The 27,381-nt window shown below is 38.0% G+C and overlaps 2 protein-coding genes across 3 annotated transcripts in view; one reads left to right on the top strand and one right to left on the bottom strand.

Moving 5' to 3' along the window:
• Positions 1-27,381, top strand: part of LOC137245456 (uncharacterized) — a 439,954-nt gene that overhangs the window by 403,518 nt on the left and 9,055 nt on the right. For both annotated transcript variants that reach the window (XM_067776132.1, XM_067776133.1), the window contains exons 3-4: positions 16,328-17,338; positions 17,875-18,259. In XM_067776132.1, coding sequence (XP_067632233.1) covers positions 16,328-17,338; positions 17,875-18,259 — 1,396 coding nt within the window. The remainder of the gene's footprint in view (positions 1-16,327; positions 17,339-17,874; positions 18,260-27,381) is intronic.
• On the bottom strand, positions 18,309-21,489 carry LOC137245457 (protein O-glucosyltransferase 2-like). The gene is made up of 4 exons (XM_067776134.1): positions 21,202-21,489; positions 20,224-21,139; positions 19,518-19,817; positions 18,309-19,452 (listed from the first exon to the last, which is right to left on the bottom strand). The coding sequence occupies exons 1-4, from the start codon at positions 21,384-21,386 to the stop codon at positions 19,339-19,341; spliced, it is 1,515 nt and encodes a 504-aa protein (XP_067632235.1). The 5' UTR covers positions 21,387-21,489; the 3' UTR covers positions 18,309-19,338.

Raw genomic sequence — 27,381 nt, 5'->3', positions numbered from 1 at the left:
CGCTGACTCTTTGCTCGATGACAGCAGGTACTTCTTTTTGTCCACATTCACCATCAAACCCATTTTTACCGCTTCTTTATCCAGTTTGGAGTAAGCAGAACTAACAGCGCGGGTGTTTAGCCCGATGATATCAATGTCATCAGCATATGTCAGCAATTTCACGCTTTTATAGTATGTTGTTCCAGTGCGGTTAAGTTCTGCAGCTAGTATAATTTTCTCCAGCATCAAATTAAAGAAATCGCACGATAGGGGGTCACCCTGTCTGAAACCTCGTTTAGTTTTGAACGGCTCAGAGAGGTCCTTCCCAATTTTGACTGAGCTGATGGTGTTGCTCAACGTCATTTTGCGCAGCCGTATAAGTTTTGCGGGGAAACCAAATTCAGACATAGTGGCATATAGGCAGCTCCTTTTCGTGCTGTCGAAGGTGGCTTTAAAGTCGACGAAGGGGTGATGTGTGTCGATTCTCTTTTCACGGGTTTTTCCAAGATTTGGCGCATTGTGAAAATCTGATCGATGATAGATTTACCAGGTCTGAAGCCGCACTGATAAGGTCTAATCAGCCGGTTCACGGTGTGCTTCAATCTTTCGCACAATACACTTGCGATATTAAGAAGGCTGATTCCACGATAGTTGGTGAATTTGCAGTATCTCCTTCTTGTGGACTGGGCAAAGAACACTTAGATTCCAACCGTCGGGCATGCACTCTCACATTTAGAAAAGGAAAATTTGAAAGTTTAACAAGCCGTAAATCAAAAGCCGTTAAGATATTACATTGAATTTTGTCAGAGACACTATCCTCGTCATTGTGTTTTAATGATTTGTTATATCTTTAATTTGAAATAACCAGTTTTTTTAAAGAAAATTGCGTTTTCACCCCTTCAAGTTTATTACTGATAGCCTCTGTATCCTTTTTGCTTCTGTAACGAATATTGTGGGATTCCGATAATTTTGCACGTTCTGCTAACGTTCGAATCGCTGAACTGTCAAATAAATAACTTCAATTTTCAGTATTACAAAATGACCTTTATTTAGACTACTTTAAGAGTAGTACTTCACAATTACACTTCACTACTAGCGTGTTTAAATCAAACTGATTAATTATAATTCCGCTACCGTTGCTTTTTACTCTCTGTTGCCTCGTTTGCATATTTCTGCTAATGTCTCGACTTTTCACAAACATGGAACAGCTGTATCTCATACTTGGTTATTTAGCTAAATGCGTGCGTATGTGTGAGTAACAACTTCTCTTCTTAGCTGATGACTACATATGTGTATGTGAGATACTCTCTTTGCTTTAAGCTGCTGGTTATGTGTGTGGAGTATTCTTCGTCGCCTTCTATGTAAGTGTGGCTGCTTGCTGTTTTTGTTGTTGTGATTATTTATTAACAGCATAGTGATGCTAATACTCGCAACACTACTTTTGAACAAAAATGAGTTCAGAATAGAACCATATATATTGTAACGAATTTAGTGAAACTCTGCTTATTTTACACCTTCTACTAACGTTCGTATCGCTAAACTGTTGAATAAATAACTCTAATATTCAATAATGCAAAATGGCCTTTATTAATGTACTTCACAATAACACTGATACTTCACAACCAATAGCTTGCTTAAATCAAACTGATTCCATGATTGCTCAGCTTGCGCTCTTTTATACTCTTCGGTTTCCTCGTTCGCATATTTCTATGCGTTTCTTCTTCTAGAATTTACTATTTAGTTACCAGCTATAAAATTACCAGCTATAAACTACAGATGTACGTTTATAGCTTCTCGCATAGCAATATGCGCATATTTATGTGAGTAATGATTGCATACTTTTGTGAGTTATCTCAGATATATGCATGTGTTTGTGCATATCTCTCCGCTTCTTGTATGCACATATATATGTGTAGACATAATGATTAATTTGTTTACGAACATACAAGTGTGGCAGCTTGTTCTTTGTTGTTGTCGCTTTTTTACTGAGTATCAGATTAGTTATGTGAGTATCACTTAGTGTTACTAATATTCGTCCCAATATGTATATCACAGCGCAGCTTTATAATACTATTAACCACACAAAGTCAACAACAACAGCGTTTCAAGTGCACATCTGGGTATGTAATATTCGGTTTAACCCGAACTTAGACTTTCGTAATTGTTTTATTTAAGCATCAATATATTTTGATGATATGAAGAATTTTAAATTTGTCCACTGGCGATTTCATATCCATCAATTCATATTTGTAATCAGTAAAAACTAATTTAATTAACAACAAACTGGACCAAACAACTTCACACCGCAACGCACAGCAGCAACTCTTTGGTGGATGGTAAAACCGATTTATTACTCCATTTCTTTTGTATGTTATATGCAATTTGCTCTACAAATTTTCATCGTTTTTTTTCTGTTCGCTTAACTCCAGCTACCATTTTTAGTTGCTGCCTTTCAGGAAGAATTCCACACTTAATTTAATTATCATTGGCAATAAATCTCTCTCCAGAGACACATCTAACGGAAAACTTGAAAGGAATAAAACTCTAATTTTATCGTATTTCGTATTTGCATTTCGACAGCTGTGCCACAATGTTGCATTTCAGCTGCTGCTGTGCTATGGGCCGAGAGCAAAAGTAAAGTGCGTTTGTGACGTTTTTCCAAGCGTGTGTTTGTTGCTGTTTTTCTTCTCCTGCTGCTACTTGTAGCGATAGCTTGAAAATTTGTCTCAAAATCTTTGGGAATCATTGTTGTTATAATTTCCTTTTTATATGTGAAACGACATCGTCATGCTGGCGTCGACATTCGCCTTAGGCATAAATTCTCAGCAGGAGCAACGTTTCAACAAATGAGATAACACGATTAAAAGTGCAATAAATAATATGGTAAAGCTCGAAGTCAACAACGTCACCTGCTCGCAACTAAACGTGTTGCATTCGACATGAAATGGGAGGCAATTGATGCACCGCCGCTACTATAATAGCCTCAGGCAGCCGCATGCAATGGAAATAGACACATTGACGCTTTGTGGCTTTGCATCAAATGGGCAGCTGGAAAGGCAATGCGCCAAGGGGCGTCAACTCAAGTAATCCACAAACAGGCTCTGATCTACATAAAGTCACTTGCTTTGGGAGTAGTGGCTAGGCAGCCACGCACTTCGCATAGCAAATGGATAGGCAAATACAGACAGTAGGCTGACGGGATAATTAAGTGGCATCGCAAATGCGTAATTAACCAATCAACGCGTAAGCGTGCAATGCATGCAAACTTTTGCTCCGCCTTTATTTAGTACAATTGCAAACAATTGCCTGTGTGTGTGTGATAGATGGCTTAATAACGTCAACGCCGTTGGTAATATGTTGCAGGCGTTCTAGATAAAATTAAGCAAGCTGCTGCGCTATTTTTTAATTTTTGTATAGTACCCAGTTGCACTTTGGCTAACGCCATATTTTTCCGGTGCTATTACTTACTTAACTGATCTTAGCCGTTGGAATGGTTTTGGTTGTTCAACAAGTCGCGCCAGTCACTTCTTCGATACCCTAACTTTGTGCTACCTACCATAGGTCCTTCCGGCGTAGGGAGGACGTCTTCTCCCTCTGCTTCCGTAGACAGGTTGTGATAAGAATATTTACCTTCTTGGCTGGGGCGTCATCCTTCATGCGGATCACATGGCCTGGCCAGCTTAGTCGCTATGTTTTAGTTCGTTAGACTGTGTTCATATCTGCATAAAGCTCGTACAGTTCATCATAAAATCTTCGTTTGTGCTTCCCGTCACCAACGCATAGAGGACGGTAAATCTATCCAAGAATTTTTTCCCTCTAACACTGCCAGGGCAGTCTCTTCAGATGCTGTCAGCGTCCATGCTTCTTCATCATATAGCATGACGGATACGATAACTCACTTATTGGGAAGAGTGATTCTTTGCTGGAAGGGCATGGAGCCCTACGGAAGTGGAAAAAGCTTCTAGCCGCCACTACCCTCGGTCGCTTTCGGCTAATTATTTTCTGAGCTGCAACCGAATAATCCACTATGTTGTGAGTTAATGTGATAGAGTAACGAACCTCTGACATGATCGGATTAAGGGTAAACTGGAGGATTTCATGATCACCATAAGATGCCACTGCAAGCGTCTGTCTGGCTTAAAGGAAGAGGTTCGTTATACAAACGTAGCTGAGTGGGTTACGGGACCCGCCGCCCAAGGTCACACTACCATGAAACCAACAAAACGGACGAAAACAATTGCAAACATTTAAAGGCCTACAATATGAGGTCATACACCAGAAATGTATGTTAATGATATGGTTGCGAATACCCGGCTACTTGATGTCCTCGTGAAGACAAAAGCTTACTTCACCGATATCCAAAAGACGTACGAAACATTGAAAAAACACGATACAAAAATGTGACATTCATTGAAGTTTTCATTCAAATAATCACATTTTCGGTGTTCCATTCGTGGTGGGAGAGAGACTTCGTCGCCAAGTACTGTCAATCATCTATGTAGAGAAAGACAAGCCATTACCCGCATAAAGGCGAAATTCTTCAGCATCTCTTTGATCTCCGCCCACGCACGGACGAAGGAGAAAGGCGACAAGGTATAAAACGTATTCCTCGTGCTAAGCCAAATCAACGCCAAGATGCGCAAAGAATGTGTTTTTGGCCCAACAGCCGGAATGAAATCTTTTGTAATCGGGATGAGGCTGATCAATTTTGCCGGTGCTCGAAACATGAGAATTCAGCAGCAAGTTTTAGGCTTAAATTATAGCAATACATGAATTTCAAAAGTTAATCTTCCTACCTTTCCATTTTTACCGCTCAAGCTCATCTTCCTCCCCTTCTTACTGGTCACCTTTCTTCTATCTTTCCTCTTATCCCCAACTACATTTTACTCTCTTCAATCTTATTCCGGCGGCTGTCATGATATGGAGGTTTCATGCTTCCCTGCCATACCGCAGGTGCTAGGTGCTTTTCAGGAAAAGTTACATCAAAATAAGTAAGAAACCTTCTCTTCTGGATAGGGTCACCTACCTTTAGTGGTTTGGCAAATACTCGGAGTGTATTTCTAAATTGAAAAGCTTCTTAGCAAAAGCTCATTCCCCTTGCAGGTGCCATCCAGAGTAGGCATAAAAGTCGCGACAATGAAGAAATACAAAAATTTAGCTTTACCTCTACCTCTGCCTCTATTCTACCTCCGCCTAAAGCTCTTTTTCTTTCTACACATTTTGGCTGCCTTTATTCCAATGACAGTCCGGTCTTTCCCCCGAACCAACTTTTGTTTTAGGACCAAGGGCTGTAAATTTATCACATCTCATTCCCATGATTGCATGTACGTACTAGAAAGCCCAAAGTACTCTTCCACCTACAAGCACGTTTTTCTCTGTGGAATTTTTGGCTCGGTTCACTTTGTTTATGTCTTCACCAAAACTGTTTGGAGTTTTATGAAGGAAAACAGGATAATTATGCTTAGGTATAAAGTGCATTGCTGAAAACGTAGAGATACCGGAAGATTCGTTTTATTTTACCGCTGGATCCTCTAGCTATAAAAATACTCCCCTAAAGGTTTGGGGAGTGTTATCGATGTTGATGATTATTTGCCGGATATAGATCCAGCACGTTCTGATAACAAGCACTATTAAGGTATACGCCCGACCATCTCTAGAACGATTTCATTTGACCACATTAAACCTTCAAGTCCATCCTACTCACCACACTCTACTTCACGAGGGACTTAGGGTCGCTTCAATATTTATAGCAAAATTTTTAAAGTCCATTCCTTGCTAAACGTTTAAAATGTATAAGTTTTCAAACCCTACAATTGGGTATAAAATATTATGTTTCATACCAATTAAGATTTTGTTACTTGTTATTATTTATTTTATTGGCTTTGGCTTTGTGGGCCAGTGGAACAGCCTCTCTGGCCAGCTACGCACATGCGCACTACTTTGTTCGTGCTTAGATGGCATGCTTATTGTTTTCTGTATGCTAAGCAAGTACAGCATGAGATTCTGCTGATTTTAGCAACATTAACTTTTTTGTGATAGTTTCCGCAGGTTTCCTAGCTTGAAGTAAATGTTTTGTGAATGATATTTGAGTGTCGTCTAGTGGATGGAGATTACTTGAGGTGTGTGTTGTTATGAAGAGGAAATATTTATCGTGAACCAATCAAAGATTTTATTCATAACGTTTGTGTTAGGATTATGCGCAGGGGCTAAACAATTATTTATTGCCTCGATAGAACGGCCACTTTCATTCACGAGTCTGACTTTATTTCTATGTGAAGTTTATTTAGTAGCTCGGTTTAAGTCAGAAATGTAGGCTCATTTGGCGCTGTCACATCAGCATACACTTAAGAGCCCCCTGTGATTAGAAACTTATGTTTGTTTATGGGATACGGTTACGAGTAGGCATCTGGGCTGCTATAAATTTTTTAACGTATTTCTCCATTGGTTTAACGAATATGCATGCTGGACCTGCTACTCCAAACCTTAAAGCCCTTTATATTACAGATAAGGCAACATGAAATAATGTGGCTTTGTGACATCTTTACGAATGCCATGTAAAAAGAAAGAATGCGTAAAGGCAAATCTGCAAGTTGGATTTTCAATAAGATTCAGTCGCCAAGTACATATAGACCATCCAAGTCAAAAGGTGTTATCCCATATCTCTTTTAGATGCGCGTAACCGCCGGACGAAGAAGACGTGCAACTTTGCATTTGAAAATCTGCTAATGCTGCAGGAATCTGATCGTGTATTCGCTTGACTTTTGCATATACTTTTTTAGAACATCTTTCGATCTAACTATGTAATGAAGCAGGGTGAGCCTATTCATCACTCACTTCGTACAGCGACTGCGAACAATGAACAGTTCCAGTGGCCGCGGAAAAATAAGTAGTACGGTGCGATTCCGGAGAACAACGCTGCCTCATAGTCAAGCTAGTGATAGCACCAAGGAAAGTCAAGTCTTTCTCCACCTTCCTCTTTCAACTCAGAAGAGTGGGGAGACCTCCTTCCACTGCTACTAAACTGCGTAAAACTCATATAGCTCATCATTATACCTCCTTCGATACGCGCTGTCGGTATCACAGGCAGAACCATAAATCTTCCGGAGAACTTTTCTCTCTCGAACACTCCAAGAGCCATCTCATCTTCTCTCGACACCGTCCATGATGTCGATTCATACATCGATACAGGTATGATGAGCGAGTTTTAAAGCGTGATTTTTGTTTTTCGAGAGAGGACTTTCATTTCAATTGCCTGCTCAGTACAAAGTAGCACTTGTTGGCTTCGTTTTGTCGTCATTTACCGCAAGACCCACTTTTTTTTGCTTCTTAATCTAATCCAGAGAAAGCAGAACTCACAGCGCGTTTTTTGGCCAATAATATCAATATCATAAGCATACGTCAGTAACTGGCAACCGCCGTGGTGTGGTGGTATCGTGCTCTGCCTACCACACCAAAGATCGTGTCTTTAACTCCCAGCCAAAGTAACATCGAAAATTTAAAAAAAAAGTTCTTTCAATTAAAAATAGTTTTTCTAAGCACGAGCGCCCCCAGGCAGTGATTTTGCAAATGCTCCGAGTGTATTTCTCAGTGAAAGTTCATCTGCCTTGCAAAGGTAGGTCCCGTTCCGCCAATTTGTAGGAAAAATTATTAGGAGCACGACGAAAATTTGAATCTTCTCTTTTCGGACTAAAATCTCCTTTCGGAAGTTATAGCGCCTTGAATTTATTTTTATAATAGATTGTACCATCAAGTTTTAGTTCTGCTCCTAAAAACACCTTCCTCAGCATTATGTTAAATAAATCGCACAAAAAGTAGTCGCCTTCTCACTGCGGGATTACTTTAGGACTATCCAAGGATAGTCCCAAACTGATCCTTAAATTGTTACAAATGATATTAAAACAGTCTCAAAAAGAAGTGATCCTGAAATTTCTTAAAAATTGCAACGAAATAGTTTCGATATGATGCCTAAAATAGTTCTTCCGTATATTTTTGGTAGTTATCCCGAAATATTCATGAAACAGTAGTCCTTAAATGGTCAAAGAATATGCAACATAATTCAATCTCATTGAAAATTTGATCGAAGTCTGTCAATCCGCTACACATAAACATAAATTGACATTAGTTGACACGCATGCGGAAGTTAACACAACAAACATTGTAATAGCGAAATTATTGCTTCACATTAATATCAAGTTTCAGCCATCATGGAAGCCGCAGCTAGGATAGGGACACACAATGTCGGCAAAGAAATATTTATTTTCAACGAAAGCCAGGGTGCCATAAAATTTCTTGGCTCCTACACGTTCAACTCTGAAGTAGCAATAAACTGTCGCCGATCTCTTCAAGAGATGGCCCATCAGAACCGTGAACACTTCATATGGGTCCCTGGACATAGGGACACCGAGAGAAACCGCATTGCAGATGAACTCGCTAGGCTGGGTGCAATCAGGCAGATTCTTCCCGGCCAAGAACGCTTACGTATGCCCCTCGCCACATGCAAGCTAATGCTAAAAGAACACATTCACCGTCAAGCCGACGAAAGATGGCTACAATAACCGGGGTGTCGAACATCGAAGAAAAACTGGCTAAAATGGGATCCTAAAAGATCTCGTCACGTGTACCACCTAAGTAGGGATACAATTTCCACACTTGTGGGGGCACTAACTAATTGGTCATTGCTTTATAAGTAGGCATGCAGAAAGGTTAGGAGCGCCTTATCGTCGATGCTGCAGGAATTGTAAAGAGGATGAGGAGGAGGAAACGGTGGTTCACCTCATCTGAAACTGCCGGGCACTAAGCGGAGCACGGCAGTGCTTTTTGTGTGCTCCATTTCTAGATAATCTGAGCCAGGTTGTGCAGCAGGACGTCAAGCTTTTATAAGGTCCTGAAAATGGTTCGAAGAGGAAACGTAATGGTGTATTTTCGTGGTATAACAACGGGCCTAATATCACTGGCCTAAGTATTCCCCCGGGCAGCCACCTCAACCTTCCTAACCTAATATCAAGTGACAATGCAAACATTCCTGGTTTGGTACGTTTTCTTCTTATAAAAAAAACGATGAATCCCTGTTTTATTTATTTATTTATATAGCTCATTTCGGAACCAGCACTAGCACAAAAAGATATCGTTAACTTAGAAATACAGCAATGAGTCACTCCTGCTCACGAATGATGCTTTGGGCTGATTAGGCAATTGAAACCTCTTTTAGCTTCCGCGAGTACCACAGAAAATTTAATGATGGACTGTACGAAATGATGGACTCACATGAAGAGGGCGGCCCCCACTTCGCGTCATCAGCAATGCCTATTCGCGTCGGGGTATTAACCATTGTCTGACGGCCGAACTTTTTTATCATTAAGAGAATGAGAACATAACTCGACCTTGACGACCTTGTGGAATCATTCAAGGCTGACTTTATTTTAGTTATGCCAAGCATAAATGGCTGTATAAAAATTTACTGATATACATATGTATGTGCATATAAATTTATGCATAAATGTATGAGGCTATACGAGCTTTTTAGTTTAACAAATCAGTAAAATTAACAAATCAGTTAAATTATAGCACAGAAAATATTTATTCTAAGTATAAAAAATACATAATTATAACATCACGTAAGTGTGCAGATTTCTTCATGCTGTCTTCATGCCAATTGAAAATGAATAATTTGCGTAATAGAACAAAATAGCAAAACATATATTTAGCGCCATACAAAAGACCATTGATTAGTTACACCAAAAGTTGTAGCTTCAACTTTAACAAATCGACGCATTCATCAAACTATTTTAAATTACAAACCAATGCAAAAGTTGTGAGCTCATCGATCAGCATTTGCCAAACTGTCACACACGCTTGACTTTGGAGTTTTTTTTATCAAGTTTGATCAAATATTATCGGTTAGATGTACAATATTGTAACGAATTTTGAGAAATTCTTGATATTTTGCACCTTTTTCTAACATTCGAATCGCTGAACTGTCGAATAAATAACTCCAATAATCAGTATTGCAAAATGATCTTTATTTAGACTACTTTGGGAGTAGTACTTCACAATTATACTTCACAACTTATAGCGTGTATAAATCAAACTTATTAGTTATTCCTCAGCTTGCGCTGCTTTTATACTCTCTGTTGCCTTGTTCGCATATATCTCCTAAGGTCTAGACTTTTCACGAAAATGAAACAGTTTTATCGCATACTTGGTTATTTAGGTAGATGCGTGTGACTTCTGCTCTTAGCTGATGACCACATATGTGTATGTGAGATAATCTTTTGCTGGTTATGTGTGTCAGATATTACTTGTCGCGTTCTATATAAGTGTGGCTGCCTGCTTTAATGTGTACGTGTACATAAGGGTGGCTGCTTGCTGTTTTTGTTGTTGGGATTATTTACTAGCAGCATATTAATGCTAATATATTTAAGGATGTACAGTATACAGATTTTTATATACGCAAATACCCATAAGTTTGCAGAATTAGTGGATTCAGTTTTAAGACACTACGTAGTTCATACATTCAATTTCTTGTAGTGGGAAAATAGAAAAAATATTGCATTATTGGTGATGTTGAGATGAAGGGATTCCGAGTACCATTTTAGGAGTTTGTGGATTGGTTCGAAAGGATTCGTTTTTAATTTACCATCCATTTTCTCATTGTAGAAAAAGAGAAAACAAGTTCTTTGTTGATGATGTCGGGATGGACAGGACTCCAAGCACCATAGTAGAAAGGCTCGAAAATATTACTTTTAAATTTTTTGTGCCTTCTTCTAGTAGCAAAAAGAAAAAAGAAGTGTATTGTTGATAATATGGGGATGGGCGGGACTCCGCACACCATAGTTTGCTGAGCTGTACGAAATGATAAGTTTTCAATCTCTCTTCCTTTTCTCGTTACGTTCATGGCTATGATATTGTTAAATGCTTGAAACTCTTTCTGTGGCAACCTCTTTGGATCATTTGAGTCAACTTGTGGAAATATTTTGGAAATTTCTTGCAGTCTTGTTGCTGTAAAATTTGCTCCTCTCTTTCTGTACGAAAGGGAGTGGCGTGCGGTTTTTTTAGAATAAAAAAATCAAAGTTTCAAAAAAAAAAAATACAAAAAAATTAATACTTGCATAATTCACACAATGCGTCAACGTGATTTATTAACACGGTTGACCCCAAACTGCTCCTTTCTTGCGTATTCATGTAAATGTCGCATAGAGCACACTTACAAGTGGTGTACAAACATACATACCTACATTTGTAGTTATAATTTTGTATCTAGATAGATTTGGTTACATGTTCGCTACACATGTATCGGCCAATGTTGTCAGCAGAAGTCATCGTGTTACATTTATATATGCAAAATTTCTTGTATATGTTTGTCACAGTCAAATAGTAGTAGACGAGGTGTTGGACCTCTTATGTTAGATGTGGCATGGTAAATGTGCTGTATTTTATGTAAAATGAACGATTTAGCCGCGTCACAATGATCTTTTTCATAAAACGCATCATCCGGTCGCAAAGATCCTAAGCCAGATAAAAAGTATTACATGTAAATGCAAAAACAACGATTTCAGCCAGATAAAAGTCTTGTTCAATTTGTGGGCCAGATAGTGTGTTAATTTCTCTTCTTTACGTTGGTCACAGTGCCTTTAATAACCCACTTTTTCAATAATAATTGTCGCTGCTTGGCCGTTAGCCGTATACATCGGCATCTGCCTTTCAAAGCTCATATGTACAAAAATATCAGGAACTTCTTATGGAGAACGGCAGATCGGGCGATAGTAGCGCCATCTGACATACAAAAGTTTGCAATCTTCAACTTTTACTACATGTAAAGCATAAGGGGAAGCATTCGACATTTCTTTTGGCTATGGATGCATTCACACTTTGCAAGTGAAATTATTTTTCCCACTCTTTGATACTTTATATTAAAAACCGCTTTTTTGGAAGACAAAATACGTTAATAAATATTATTCTTGTATAGTGAGAATGTTTTTAAAAGTGCTTTGCGAAATTTTGTATGTGAACGGACAAGTCGAAATAAGTTACATCTGATTAGTCTGAGATTCTGTACATATTTACATACGCAACATCTTGGGTGATTTTGGCGATGTTTCTGTCAAGCATAAGATTGCGTTGAACGCACCTCTATGAAAAAGTTCATTGTGGCGCGACCAACATGTTTTCTTACTAATGTGTATGTAGATGTATATATATATTATCACAATTGTGACACCCTGTGACAGTTAAAACTAACAGGCGAGTAGCCGTATAACTTTAAAATACATTCATTATAGATTAGGCATTCGCATTTGCATGTATGCGCGTACGTAATTCTGTAACGTTCTTCACTTCTATTTTACTTTGAGGTCTATTTAGTAAAATATATAAATAGGGCAATTCATGTCAACTCATCCTAGCTATAGATATTGCATAAATTTGACATCACCTTCGGTTAGGCTGGTCAATGAAGGCCTCACTTGGACATAATGTGTCGATAGTGTTTTCAGAATTTGTGTGACTACCAAACGAAAAAACTCCATTAAGGCACCAGGACTTATGCCATACATAAATCCGTCTTCTTGGCAAAAACTAGAACTTTCTAGGACCTACCTTAACTGCTGCCTCGAGATCTGGCCGCCCTTGTAGCTGGAGCCTTAACCTGGCAAGCGCAGGACACGAACACAGAACGTACTCAACCGTTTCTTCCTGCTGCTCTCTTGAAATACACTGCAGTGATCTGGCAGCCTGTAGGATCTACTTATTTCTCGATCAACACAGTAAACAGCAGGTGCGACCCCTTCCGTTAACTTCAAACCATTGATATACACGTGTATAGTATGATCTTCCGGTACCGCACTCTTATACCAACCCTCCGGCCTTCAACCCTTCTAAAAATTTCGCTTTGAATGTTTTCTTCTAATTTTTCGTCCAGCTAAACGGTAATTGCGGCATTTTCAGTAAGTAAAAAACTTCCGTTACACCACCCGCATAAAAGAGGGATAAAAAACGCCGCCTTTTAGAACCTGTGCCAACTACGGAACCAATTTCAATTTTCTTGAGGGTGATGCTCTATTTTTTTAATTGTTTCTGGTGTCGCTGCTTTCAGAATCCACTTTTTTGCTCTGATTGTGGCCCTCCATCATTTTTGCTGCAACATTATTTACAGTGATTTAGCTGACTTTTTTTTAAGGATTTGTCAGATTTGGCTCAGCGACTTGAAGGGTTGTTCAGCACTTCGGATCTTCGTCATTTTACATTTTATATCGATATTTTTTGAAGTGCCCTTATCCCTAGAGTATTTGGGTAACGATATATTCTAACTCGCCGTCTACCCCGTTGTTAATTTTCTCAGCGATCTTGCCGCAACTTTAAGATTTCCTCCCTGTTTTTTTTTTTTTTTGTTTGTTAACGACTTCTATGCACGCTTGATACGTTTTGTTCTTTGCACTCCATAGCCTTTTTCCTTCCAGTGTTAGTAGATCGATGGTGATTGTGCCTAAGGTTTTGAAGATTTTTATCGATGTTGATAGTCTTTTACCGGTCCGCTCAGTTAAGTTCCAGAAACAAACTCTCCAATTATCTCTTTGATATGATCGCCTCGAACCTCCCAGGGCAACCTTAGGTATCTAACTACCTTTATTGGGGCTGTAGTTCCACAGAAGGCAAATGCTGGCGGTAATTGCCTTCTTTTAGCATTGTCAACATTGTTTTTCCAGCTGCTAGATGAAATATGTGCGAGTCTACCTACTCTTTTGATCATATTATGACCTGATTGAGCTTTTGGCGTGCTTCATCTATGTTTCGGACTTAAATAACTGCGGCAATATTAATTATATATACTACTAAGAATGTGTTTTCGGTCATTTCAGGATTGAACATTTCTTTATAGCTGACGTTCGATTGATCAGGGCCAAAATTTAATCCATGCGCTGCTCCTCATGTGAAATAAATGATCATCGGTCCATGGGAAATTTGGTATATGCGTAAGGTCTCTCTAAGATAGCTTCTGATAACTTGTTTTGAGGAATATGGGATTCGTAATCGTTGCTCTAAGGCAGCTGGTATGCCACCCCATCCAGTTATGTTGAAAGCGGATGGCATACGGATGGCGACTTTGGGTTCCCTATAGCTTAGGTTAGGTTAAGAGGGCGTGTATAGGAATTTCCCACACTTCCACTCGGAGACATTTTTGTTCATTGTGCCACATTGGTCCAACCATTGTACTCCTAGTGGTCCTCAAATAACCAGTGTCGAAAAACCGTCCGCTCAGAAATCTAAGTCGTCTTGTTTACAGCCCTGGACATCGGCAGAGAATGATTCGACCCCCCTTTCTCCTCATCCTGATAAGGTTTCCTTACCCTCACCAATTAATACTCGCTGTTGATTTTCCGTGTGCCAAAGAATAATTCAGTAGGACCTCTGGGTGAATTGTTTTCGATTTCCTATTACTTGTTCCCAAAATATACCTGGCTTATTCATAATTTTATCAAAACAATGGTTTCCATAACATGGCCAAGCCTGAGTAGCCACTATATTTTTATGCTACTAGCTAGCCTTTGGAACTAGCTGAATTCTAATGCGGTCCTTCAGCATAGCCCTGCAACTTTTTCCATACTCAACATGGTTGAATCACGACTAGCGTGGTTATGGTAAGAAACCTATTTAACCAGGGGGACACCCCCAGCGGGTTAGAGGGCTAAGGATATACCCACGGCAGGTATGCCTGTCATAAGAAATGACTAAAATACCCTAATTATTCGAGAGGTTGAGTAGCGCAAACATTTAAAGGAGATGCCAGCGAAATGTATAGTTTCTCCAACCAACTTATCGACCTCACCTACCCTCATTGAATTAGGGGGTGAGGCGAGATGTCCTAGAAGATTCAGTGTGGTCATATTAAATCGTTCCTGGGATAGTCGGGTTTGTACTTTAATGGTGCTTGTACCGGATCTATGTATATCCGCGCAGGGACCATGAACACCAATAACACTCCCCAAAACCTCCGAGGAGTGTCTTTATCGCTACAACAACAACAAGATATGACAATCGATAATCGTCTCTCGTACTCTGTCCAAAGTAACATCTATGGCAGGAGTAATTCTCCTCCATATTTGCAGGCTGATAGTATTTTCGGTATGAATGCTGACTATTTACCACATACAAATCTATAAGAAAAAAGCTTCTTAAAAGTATGTATTTGCAACAGCATTGGTCAGGTTTGTTGCTTAAGTCTTTCGTATTGATAAATTTGTTGGCAATAACTTGAGTTACACATTTCAGGTGTAATATCAACAAATTTAAGCAAATTAAAAATTGCCAACATCCTAAATTACGAATTCCCTTTCACCTATTGAATACGCATGAATTTAATAAAAAAATACCATTAATTACACACAAAGAACCAATAATTAAGTGTTATAAAAAGTTATCGTCACAAATTGGCCTCAAAAACAAAAGTCATGCATAGAATACTTTTTGGGCTGTTATGCGTTGGTCAGAGTGTAATCAATGAGTTAACAACTGGTCTAAAATTTTGCTAATAACTCAATCTATGCATTTGATTACCAATATTCTGACTTAATTTGATTACTGCCCGGGGGTATATATGCGTATGTAGGTAGCACATCCAATTCATTTCATATACTAAACATGTACGCACTTGAGTGTTCATGCGAAAGTTAATTTCATATACTGAGATTTATTGTTGTTAGGATTTTTACTTATACAATCTCCTAAATAGTTATTAGCTGTAATTTTAGTACGCACCTTTTAAAGTGGTACAGTATTTGAACACTAAAATGAATATTTGATTAGAAAACAGTCGATTTTTGTCAACCGCTGATGCCTATAATTAACGGTAGTTAAATGGCTGGGTTACAAATTGCACATTATTACGGTAAGATAATATTTGGTTGCAGTTATTTTAACAGCTGCTAATAGGTGCGTGTAAACTGTGGCAATTTAGGGAATGATATGCAGCAAGAAGTAGATTGATAAGCGCTCAATATCCAACTAAAGGGGTTTTTAAGATGAAATAAGTAAGAAAGCCTAGAGCTTCGAAGGTTAGTCTAGGAATGCAAAAAGAAACTTAACACCATTTCAGAAAAAGCAAAAAAGAAAATCGGTGCATATTTTCGTTGTCACAATGATATTATAGCGAATCTGGTACTTTTCGGATTGCAAGAAAGCCTATCAAGCCTATTAAAAACGAGATCATCACATATACCATTGTGTATTTCCTATCGTCTAATCAGGAAACCCATTGTGATGGAAAGCAATTCGTTTCTTGGTATTTGTTGTAGATCGATAAAGCTTTTCTTAGAGCATTTCGTAATAATAATTATTTCATTTAATTTGCTTACAGAGAACAACAACTCCTCAACATTTTCGAGGTGATAATCTCCACACTCGAAGGCAAATTGAAACGCATCGACAGTCTCGACAAATCCGTCGAGCATATGGTTAAGCGTATGGAAGCTTTGGACAATCGTGTAGCAGATAATTTACTCAAAACCGACTCGGTCATATCAAAGTTACGCACACTAGATAATAAAATAACTAACGATATATACACAACAGTCACTGACAGCGGAAAGGGACGATCAGCGCGAATTGCTAATATGCCCACTGCTGAGCATCTAGACAACCGACTACTAATGCTCGATCAAAAAGTTAGCGATATTGATACCAAACTTGAGGTGCTCAAAACACAAATCGATAATAATTTTCTACAAGTGGATGATATTAATGCAGAAGCGAGTGAAAAGAAAGCGGTTAGCATGAATGTTATAGAAATTACAAAAGCAATGAATGCCGAGGTGATGAATCATGTATCCACCGAGTTGAATGAATTGCGCGACACAACAGATAATATCGATAAGAAATTGCAATTTCACATAAATATTGTATCGGAGAATGTAGGACGTATGCTACGTATGGTAGGTGATATACATGAAGCTGTGGTGGATCATCAGGAACAATTGAATGCGCTCAATGCTACAACAACAGCAATGCCTATCATAAAATCAAGTAAAATAGATGCGCTTGTTAAGCAAATTAGGCCGATGGTATCAGTTTCGGAGAAAATGGATGAGGTATGGGATGTTGTTGTTGGCACAAAATCGTCTGTAATCAATGATCTGCTACCTAAGTCGGATGCATTGCTAACACAAACACAGCGGCAAGAGCGAGCTATAGGTGAAATACATCACGATTTGAATGCGAAAACAAATCAAATAATAAACAATTTGGATATGGTTGAGAAACGTTTAAAGAAGCAAGAAGATGATGTACAACTGTTGGCTCAAAGGCCAGTACCTGCTGAGCTGCTTATGGATCCGACAATTGATAGGCTCGTCGAATATGATCCTAATCGGTGAGTATAATGAAACAAAAAGGGATTCTTGTAATCGCCAAGTGCAGAATTCAAACTCCCAAATTATTGTAATGAGAAGTGGGAGATATATTATAGTTTTAGAAATTGCTGAAATACTATTACTGAAAATCTTGGTGAACATTATGTGCGTCTAACATGCTAAACTTTACATAGACATATATACTTGAAAGAACAACCATGGTCATGTGGTAGATATTAGAATAAATATTGCACCTAATGTTCCTAAAGATTTCCCTTGGTTTAGGTTTTTATCTTACATTTTTTTCTTGTTCAAATGAAAATAGCATGCCTCTGGTATTTTGGCTAATCATGGAATAAGTTATATTTCTATGAAGAGTTGATAGTCATAGCAGCTAATGCTCTTTTCACGTTAGTCTTTAAATTTGCTTTGTCGCAACTGGCGTATGGGTTTTTGCCCTGCTTTTTATATTCTTTAACATGGGTCGGTTATTATCCCACTTCTGGTATTTGTTTGTTTTATTAAAAAATAATAATTGGAATTAAATTACCCGCAGTTACTCCGTCATTGATGAATATCCTGAAACGAATATTCCCACAACACCAGTATCCACAAGCTCGACAGGTACATCCACAGCACCGCCACCGACTGTGGGGCCAACAACAGGCACACTAAGCGCTTATACTACAGCTGCTACGACCACACTTAGTCCACCGACTTTATCAGCGTATACGTATACCGCTGCACAAATGGCTGCAATCGCAGCTGGTAATACAATCGCCTCACTGCCTGCGTCTTCCATATCGTCAGCTACGAGCACATCCACATCCTCAAAGCCACTCTCGCGCAAAGGTGGCATCATCTTTCCTAGTGTGAAAAATAAGCCTTCTGTGGTGAATACAACATTCTCCACTGATATTTTGGCTCTTAAGGATATAAAGGTGAGTTTTATATATTTTTTTTTTTTTTTTATAAAATGAATATAAACTGTTTCATTTTTTGTATGGGCAAAAACACATTAAAATTTATTTTTTTTTTGTTTATATCCGAAACGATATAAAATTTTGCTAATAATTCTTTTATGTTTTGCTTTGTATTCAAATGTATAAATTACTATTAACTACGAGTATAATCACGACATTGCAAAACTTAAGTACAATTTATAATAGCTTAACTTTTTGCTTACCGAATTTGATGCTTAAAAAGTATAAAATGTATACAAAAAAATAGCAAGACAATAATATTAAGACAAGCTTATTTAAAAGGTGAAAGCAGCCAAATTTAAAAATGCGCTAATATATAGTAACATTTAAAGACTAATACTAAGCTTTATTGGTTACGCATATATAGATTTATAAATTAAGGGCAAACGGCTAACCATAAATGGCTAAATTTGTCAACTGTTGTTACGTATTAGTTCTTCACTGTGCTTCATACTTAAGATGGAATGTAAAAACAGCCACTGCCTTAACACATTTGGCTTCAATTAAATTCAGTGGAGGTTGCGAGAGAATCAATTAATTTTTCCATACAAAAATTAAGAGCGGTAATTCCCGATTTTTTCCACTGAATAGTTTTTTTTTAATTTGCTGGACTAATGCCATGAATTCCCGCTATGACCATATGAACTTTCTTCCCACTTTGCGCGGAGATTCCCGCAATTGGTTTTATTGAAGGCTCTTCTAAGCAAAAAATATACGACTGGTACGTTTAAACTTTGGACAGGGATTACCCATATTAGAATTAGTTGAATTGTGGTTTTCTTGTTATCGACAGTAGTCTAACACTTTACCAACACTAGCAATGTACAGTGATAAAAAGTAAACCGTTTTTGGCGGTTGAAAGATTCAATTCAAAATGTGCGGTAATTCCCGGCATTGCTTTACTGAGGGGCACTTGAGTGACGGGAATTCCCGCAGTTAAGCCGAATGTGTTAAAAGCATGATGATTTTGACGAAAGCAAGAAGCATAGTATAAATAAATAATTGTATAAAACATAGACGCGCTCTTCAGGTAATATCTAAAGTTCATCCCTTAGATGTGAAGGCTCTTTGCATGAGCAGGTGTAAACTTGTTCAACTTTCTCCATACCCGGCAGCACATTAATAGACGAGACTAGACGCGTACTCCATTCCTATAGAGAAGAGTAGAGAAATAACTTTACAATCTTTAATCACAAATAGCATGAACTATGTATACCTTAAATAAGGCCATGTGATAGCAATAAATGTTTTGCGGCATTAAATTTTGTTCAGCAAATTTACGTGCTTCAACCACAATTTCATGTGCACGATTGTCATTTTCTTTGGCCCATTGTATGCGTTCAATTATATCGCTTAAATCGCGTTTAATGGGTACATAATGTTTGAACGCCGTCAACTTGCTATAAAAATGTTCATAAAAGTTCGATTCTTGTTTCAATACCAACGAATCACTTGCCAGCAAATACGGAAAACGATATGCAGCAACAACGCCATCCAAATTTAACTGATATTTGTACTGCAAAATATAAAACAAAAAATATTTGTTAATTTTCTTATTATTAACCTTTTCAGTAAAGGCATTTAAGTTGGTTTAGGCGACATATCCAATACTCAGTATTCTTAGCGGGCCACCAAATTAGGGTCAGGGAGTAAAAGGGGTGTTTAAATGAGTTGCATTCAACGGGGCGGTTTGGGACTATCAACAAGTCGAGTCCAAAAAAAATAAGAGTTTGATAGTTTCAGGAACGTTTTTATATGACCACATTGAACCATCCAGTCCCCCCCCGGCCCCCCCCCCCCCCCCCCAATTACATGCCACGCGTAGGTGAGGTTAAAAATTGGATTGAGGAAGCTTTGAGTTGCGCTTACCCACCCCTTGAATCCCCCTTCTCCCTTTTCTTTCGCCACCTAACATCACTTACCCGAAAAAATTCCAAAAACGATATATGCGGCACCTTTGGTCCATACTTATCTTCCTCATCGCGAAAGAAGAAGAAATTTGTTAGCGAGGCATTGATCAGGTCTGGATGCTTTCGAGATAACTCAACCAATTCGAGTCTTTCTCGACGTGAATCTCTACCACGCCAAAATGCTTTATTCTCCTTTTGCTCCCAAGGATATTCGCCCTTTTGCACCGACAACATATCCAAAGTAACACGTCCCATATTCTCTACTGTCGATTCGGTTATATCGTATGTTGGTAGAACTATATCATATGTGTCATCACTGCCACACCAAGAGAATATCGGATATGGTCCAGAAGTACGCTGTTGCCCACCTTTTTTTGATAATGGCCAATCACCTAAATTCAAATAGAATTCCATATCGGGCAAAGCAGCAACACGTCCCAGGGCCAACAAAGTGGCATCCATAAACATTTTGAAACCTGTATACTTGCCATAGCATTGACGCCACACTTGTTGTTGCTTAACAACATAATGACATAGCGATACACTTTCCGGTTGATTGTAGCGTCGCAGCAAGTTCTCGCGTATAGCGCTAAAATTAACACGTTTAAATGAATGCAAATCCCAAGCAATTTGTTTGTCATCCAACGGTGAGGGACAATTGTTATGTAGCAGCCATAAATTTAAATCTTGTGGGCAGTAGCATCGTTCCGAATATACTTTATGATAGATGGCATATGGTGATTGCGCTACATGCGAACCATTATAGCGTACCTCCAACTCAACCTGATCACACCAATCTGCAATTGTGTAACGCACAATTGTGGATCCATCGCCGCGATTGATTATGTTTACTTTCGAACGACAATTGCCATGCGGTGAATTGCCTTTGATCGACACTTTGAAGTCCTGCGGAGGTGATTGCTCAAATCTGCAAAAAAAAAAACTTTAAATGTCAATTTACACTAAAATTTATTCAAATATTTGACTGACTTGTGTCCATTTTTGTCCACTGCATGTATAAAGAAATAACGTGCTGGTAAAACCACTTCATCCGGCTTCAAACCCGGACCCCATACTAGAGTCTTTTCCGCATCGACAATGCGACTTTCGTCGAGTGTATAAACGAAATCAAATAATGTTAATATCGTTGACAGTAAAAAATTGTACCACAACATTTCCCAATTTTCTTCGTTGCTATTGGCGTCTTTGTGTATAGGTTTTGCTAAAAATTTGCAAACAAATGAAGAAACTGCTAGTACTGATAAGTAGTGTTGGGAACTATCGAATGAAAACTATCGAGTAATTCGATAGTTCACTAATTTAATTCATTCGATAGTCATTCGAAATTCGTTCATTACTATTATTTCGAATTACTAGGTTTAGGCATTAACGATTCGTTCACTATTATTTTTTCGAGTTTTGCATAACATGTAACAAAGGCATTTAAATTGAATATTTTCATTATTTACTTGAAGCAAAATTTACACTAATTTAATGACATTCAACAGTTTGTCTTATATAGATTTATTCTTTAGTTACCACGGGGGGGTAACCAAAACAGTCCAGAAATTATTTTGTATTGTAAATGTACTACATAAACATCGGTACTGGCCTCTGGCTGGCTAAAGGCAGATCAAATGAATGAATGAATGAAAATATTCATTCGATAGTTTAAATCATTCACAAGCCAACCTAATAAAAACGCACTGCGTTTTTTTTAGCGCACGTAAACAACCGGCGTTTTTTGCCCTAACCCAAATAAGCATGCGTTGCGACAATGTAAAGTATGTGTGCAAACTTCAAATCTAAATGTCACGCAGAACAAAAATTGGAAATCGAGTTAGGTTTTCACGCAGCAAATTCAATTTGAGTTGCTCTCATACAAGTTGTATGTGCATGAGACATTTTTGACAGAAAATGACTTGCGTGCGTTTATATTAGGTTGGCTTGTCAGTAACTAACTATCGATAGTTGAATTCATTGGATAGTTCCAAACACTACTGATAAGCGAAAATCACCAATGGATTGTGAGTGCTGCCCACAAATCACAAGGGTAGGTTATTTGAGAATGCTGTCCCACATAAGTGTTATCGTAGACTTTAAGGGCCAATTAATGATGACGTGAGGGATAAATAATGGTGACTTATAACCATAAAACCATAACCAGAAAAAACAGTTGATCGAACCTACCTTATGGAAATCAATGTAATCGATTAATGGTGCCACACCATAACACTAAAGCCATGACCATACCATAGCCAATCAATTGCTTTTTGGTTTTTCGCCATATCCATAATCTAAAAACATTTGAGTTGGTGAATTTAATAACTTTTTGTAAATTTTATTCATTGTTTTGGATATGTTGTGACTAAAAGACTTATTTTTTGTGGAATATGTTTCTAATTTTTTGCGTTTTCTTCATTTTTAATGAAATTTTCACGTTTTATCCAAAGCAATAAATGAATTTACAAAAAGTTAATAAATACACCAACTCAAATATTTTTAGGATATGGATATGGCGAAAAACCAAAAAGTAATTGATTGGCTATGGTATGGTTATGGCGTTAGCTTTATAGCTGGAGACATTGGTGCTTTATCGGTAACCGTATCGGTAACCTTTTAACAGCTGATTCGACCAACCTTATGAGAATCAATGCAATCGATTATTGGTGCCGCTAAGGTCGTAACCGTATCGTAGCCAACCAATTGGGTTTTGGTTTACCATCGTAACGATAAACAGCTGATTACGTTAGGGATACGGATACAGCGATACGACATACGGCACCAATGACTCCGGCTTATAGTATGGCACTATTAAGGGCAATTAAACTTCCTTAACCCTAACGCCATAGTCCCAAACATACCAATATCCACAACCATCTCCAATGTGATCGATTAATGGTGCCTTAGCCTAAAAATCGTGAAAAATTCATAAAAATGAAGAAAATGCATAAAATCAGAAAACATATTCCACAAAAAATAAGTCTCTTAGTCATAACGTGTCCAAAACAGTGAACAAAATCTACAAACATTATTAAATTCACCAACTCAAATATTTTTAAGTTATGGATATGGCGAAAAACCAATTGGTTGGCTATGGTATGGTTATGGCTCTAGCGTTATGGTATGGCACCATTAATCGATCACATTAATTTCCATAAGGTTGATTGGATCAGCTGTTTTATCTGGTTATGGATAAGTCACCATTAATTGGCCCTTAATTGGTCCTTAATGGTGACTTATCCATCACAAATCACCTACACAGATTGCACATTCACGAGTTCAAAATTGCTTCGTTCTGCGCATATACGTCATAGTTCACTCTTGAGCGAATAAAAAAGGAGCGAGAAAAAAGAGCTAAAGGAAAAGAGTCAATTAATACGTCATAAAAAGTAGCAGATCTAATGTTTACATGCGCAATGCACAATGTTCTTGTGTGATTTGTGCTTATCCATAACCAGATAAAACAGCTGATCGCACCAACCTTATGGAAATCAATGGAATCGGTTAATAGTACCATATCATAACACTAAAGCTATAACCATACCATAGCCAACCAATTGGTTTTTGGTTTCTCGCCATATCCATAACCTAAAAATATTTGAGTTGGTGAATTTAATAACTTTTTGTAGATTTTTTTCATTGTTTTGGACACGTTACATTGCTTTTTGTGGAATATGTTTGTAATTTTTTGCATTTTCTTCATTTTTATGAAATTTTCACGATTTTTAAGTTAAGGCACCATTAAGCGATCACATTGGAGATGGTTATGGATATTGATATGGTTACGACTAATGCGTTAGGGTTAAGGAAGTTTAATTGGCCCTTAAAGCTGCAGACATTGGTGCTTTATCGGTAACCGTATCGGTAACCTTATAACAGCTGATTCGACCAACCTTATGGGAATCGATTATTGGTGCCGCCAAGGTCGTAACCGTATCATAGCCAACCAATTGGTTTTTGGTATACCGTCGTAACGATAAACAGCTGATTACGTTAGGGATACGACTACAGCGATACGACATACGGCACCAATGACTCCCGCTTAAGCTATTGTGTTATACATTAATTCTGCTATCAACTGATAAGCGAAAAACCTAGCCATAGAATTAATTTATTGAGATACAACGTAGCCCGGACTCACAAACCCCGAAATAAATAAGCGAGTCAAGTCCGTAATACATATTCTTTAAAATTTTCTACATTTTTTTTTTTTTTTTTTTATAATTTAATGTAACAGTGTTGCAACGTCCCTCGCCAAAGTTGTCATTCTCGAACCTAGACGTCTGAATATCTTCTTACTCTTCTACTAGTTTACAGTAGCGAATTTCACTGCAGACCCATGGATGGGATATTCTGCATCTACCAGGAAGATCTATATTTGAGACGGTCATATAGAGTTGGGCGTTATTCCAATAAATTTGTAATTGGATAATTGTTCGAATGAAAGTATATTTAACAAGTAAGGAAGGTTAAGTTCGGGTGTAACCGAACATTACATACTCAGTTGAGAGTTATGGTGACAACATAAGGGAAAATAACCATGTAGGAAAATGAACCGAGGGAAACCCTGGAATGTGTTTGTATGACATGTGTATCAAATGAAAGGCATTAAAGAGTATTTTATGAGGGAGTGGGCCATAGTTCTATAGGTGGACGCCATTTAGGGATATAGCCATAAAGGTGGATCAGGGTTGACTCTAGAATGCGTTTGTACGATACGGGTATCAAATGAAAGGTATTAATGAGTATTTTAAAAGGGCGTGGACCTAAGTTCTATAGATGGACGCCTTTTCGAGATATCGCCGTAAAGATGGACCAGGGGTGACTCTAGAATTTGTTTGCACAATATGGGCATCAAACGAAAGGTGTTAGTGAGTATTTTAAAAGATAGTGAGCCTTAGTTCTATAGGTGGACGCCGTTTCGAGATATCGCCATAAAGGTGGGCCAGGGGTGACTCTAGACTTTGTTTGTACGATATGGGTATCAAATGAAAGGTGTTAATGAGTATTTTTAAAAGGGAGTGGGCCTTCGTTTTATAGGTGTTCGCCTTTTCGAGATATCGCCATAAAGGTGGACCAGGGGTGACTTTAGAATTTGTTTGTATGATATGGGTATCAAATGAAAGGTGTTAATGATTATTTTAAAAGGGCGTGGGGCTTAGTTCTATAGGTGGACCCCTTTTCGAGATATCGCCATAAAGGTGGACCAGGGGTGACTCTAGAATTCGTTTGTGCAATATGGGTATCAAACGAAAGGAGTTAATGAGTATTTTAAGAGGGAGTGAGCCTTAGTTCTATAGGTGGACGCCTTTTCGAGATATCGCCATAAAGATGGACCAGGTGTGACTCTAGAATGCGTTTGTACGATATGGGTATCAAATGAAAGGTGTTAATGAGTATTTTAAAAGGGAGTAATCCTTAGTTCCATAGGTGGACGCCGTTTCGAGATATCGCCATAAAGGTGGGCCAGGGGTGACTCTAGAATTCGTTTGTGCAATATGGGTATCAAACGAAAGGAGTTAATGAGTATTTTAAGAGGGAGTGGGCCTTTCTGGACCAGGGGTGACTCTAGATTTTGTTTGTACGATATGGGTATCAAATGAAAGGTGTTAATGAGTATTTTTAAAAGGGAGTGGGCCTTATTCTATAGGTCTTCGCCTTTTCGAAATATCGCCATAAAGGTGGAGCAGGGGTGACTCTAGACTGAGTTTGTACGATATGGGTATCAAATTAAAGGTATTAATGAGAGTTTTAAAAGGGAGTGGTGGTAGTTGTATATGTGAAGACGTTTTCCAAATATCGACCAAAATGTGGACCAAAATGGTCACCCAGAACGTCATCTGTTGGATACCGCTAATTTATTTATATATGTAATACCTGCCAAGATTTTAAGGGTTTTTTATTTCGCCCTGCAGAACTTTTTCATTTTCTTCTACTTAATATGGTAGGTGTCACAACCATTTTATAAAGTTTTTCTAAAGTTATATTTCGCGTCAATAAAACAATCCAATTACCTTAACATATTTCATCCCTTTTTTCGTATTTGGTATAGAATTATGGCATTTTTTTCATTTTTCGTAATTTTCGATATCGAAAAAGTGGGCGTGGTCATAGTCGGATTTCGTTAATTTTTCATACCAAGATAAAGTGAGTTCAGATAAGTACGTGAACTGAGTTTAGTAAAGATATATCGATTTTTGCTCAAGTTATCGTGTTAACGGCCATGCGGAAGGACAGACGGACGACTGTGTATAAAAACTGGGCGTGACATCAACCGGTTTCGCCCATTTTCACAGAAAACAGTTAACGCCATAAAATCTATGCCCCTACCAAATTTCAAAAGGATTGGTTAATTTTTGTTCGACTTATGGCGTTAAAAGTATCCTAGACAAATTAAATGAAAAAGGGCGGAGCCACGCCCATTTTTAAATTTTCTTTTATTTTTGTATTTTGTTACACCATATCATTACTGGAGTTGAATCTTGACATAATTTACTTATATACTGTAAAGATATTAAATTTTTTGTTAAAATTTTACTTAAAAAAATTTTTTTTTTTTAAGTGGGCGTGGTCCTTCTCCGATTTTGCTAATTTTTATTAAGCGTACATACGGTAATAAGAGTAACGTTCCTGCCAAATTTCATCATGATATCTTCAACGACTGCCAAATTACAGCTTGCAAAAGTTTTAAAATACCTTCCTTTAAAAGTGGGCGGTGCCACGCCCATTGTCCAAAATTTTACTAATTTTCTATTTTGCGTCATAAGTTCAACTCATCTACCAAGCTTCGTCGCTTTATCGGTCTTTTGTAATGAATTATCGCACTTTTTCGGTTTTTCGAAATTTTCGATATCGAAAAAGTGGGCGTGGTTATAGTCCGATATCGTTCATTTTAAATAGCGATCTGAGATGAGTGCTCAGGAACCTACATACCAAATTTCATCAAGATACCTCAAAATTTACTCAAGTTATCGTGTTAACGGACGGACGGACATGGCTCAATCAAATTTTTTTTCGATCCTGATTATTTTGATATATGGAAGTCTATATCTATCTCGATTCCTTTATATATGTACAACCAACCGTTATCCAATCAAACTTAATATACTCTGTGAGCTCTGCTCAACTGAGTATAAAAAAAAATTATTCAAAGCTATTTTATCCATG

Source organism: Eurosta solidaginis, chromosome 3, assembly GCF_040869045.1.
Source record: "Eurosta solidaginis isolate ZX-2024a chromosome 3, ASM4086904v1, whole genome shotgun sequence".
Lineage (NCBI taxonomy): Eukaryota > Metazoa > Arthropoda > Insecta > Diptera > Tephritidae > Eurosta > Eurosta solidaginis.
Note: the sequence above shows the minus strand (reverse complement) of the source record. Positions and strands in the feature narration are given on the sequence as shown.

What these genes read in the sequence shown, in the direction of transcription:
- LOC137245457 (XM_067776134.1), bottom strand. Translation starts at nt 21,386, where the DNA reads ATGTTGTGGTACAATTTTTTACTGTCAACGATATTAACATTATTTGAT. An exon ending in CGTTTTTGGAATTTTTTCGG is followed by an intron (nt 19,818 to 20,223) that starts GTAAGTGATGTT and finishes TATATTTTGCAG; the next exon opens with TACAAATATCAGTTAAATTT. An exon ending in ATCACATGGCCTTATTTAAG is followed by an intron (nt 19,453 to 19,517) that starts GTATACATAGTT and finishes TCTTCTCTATAG; the next exon opens with GAATGGAGTACGCGTCTAGT.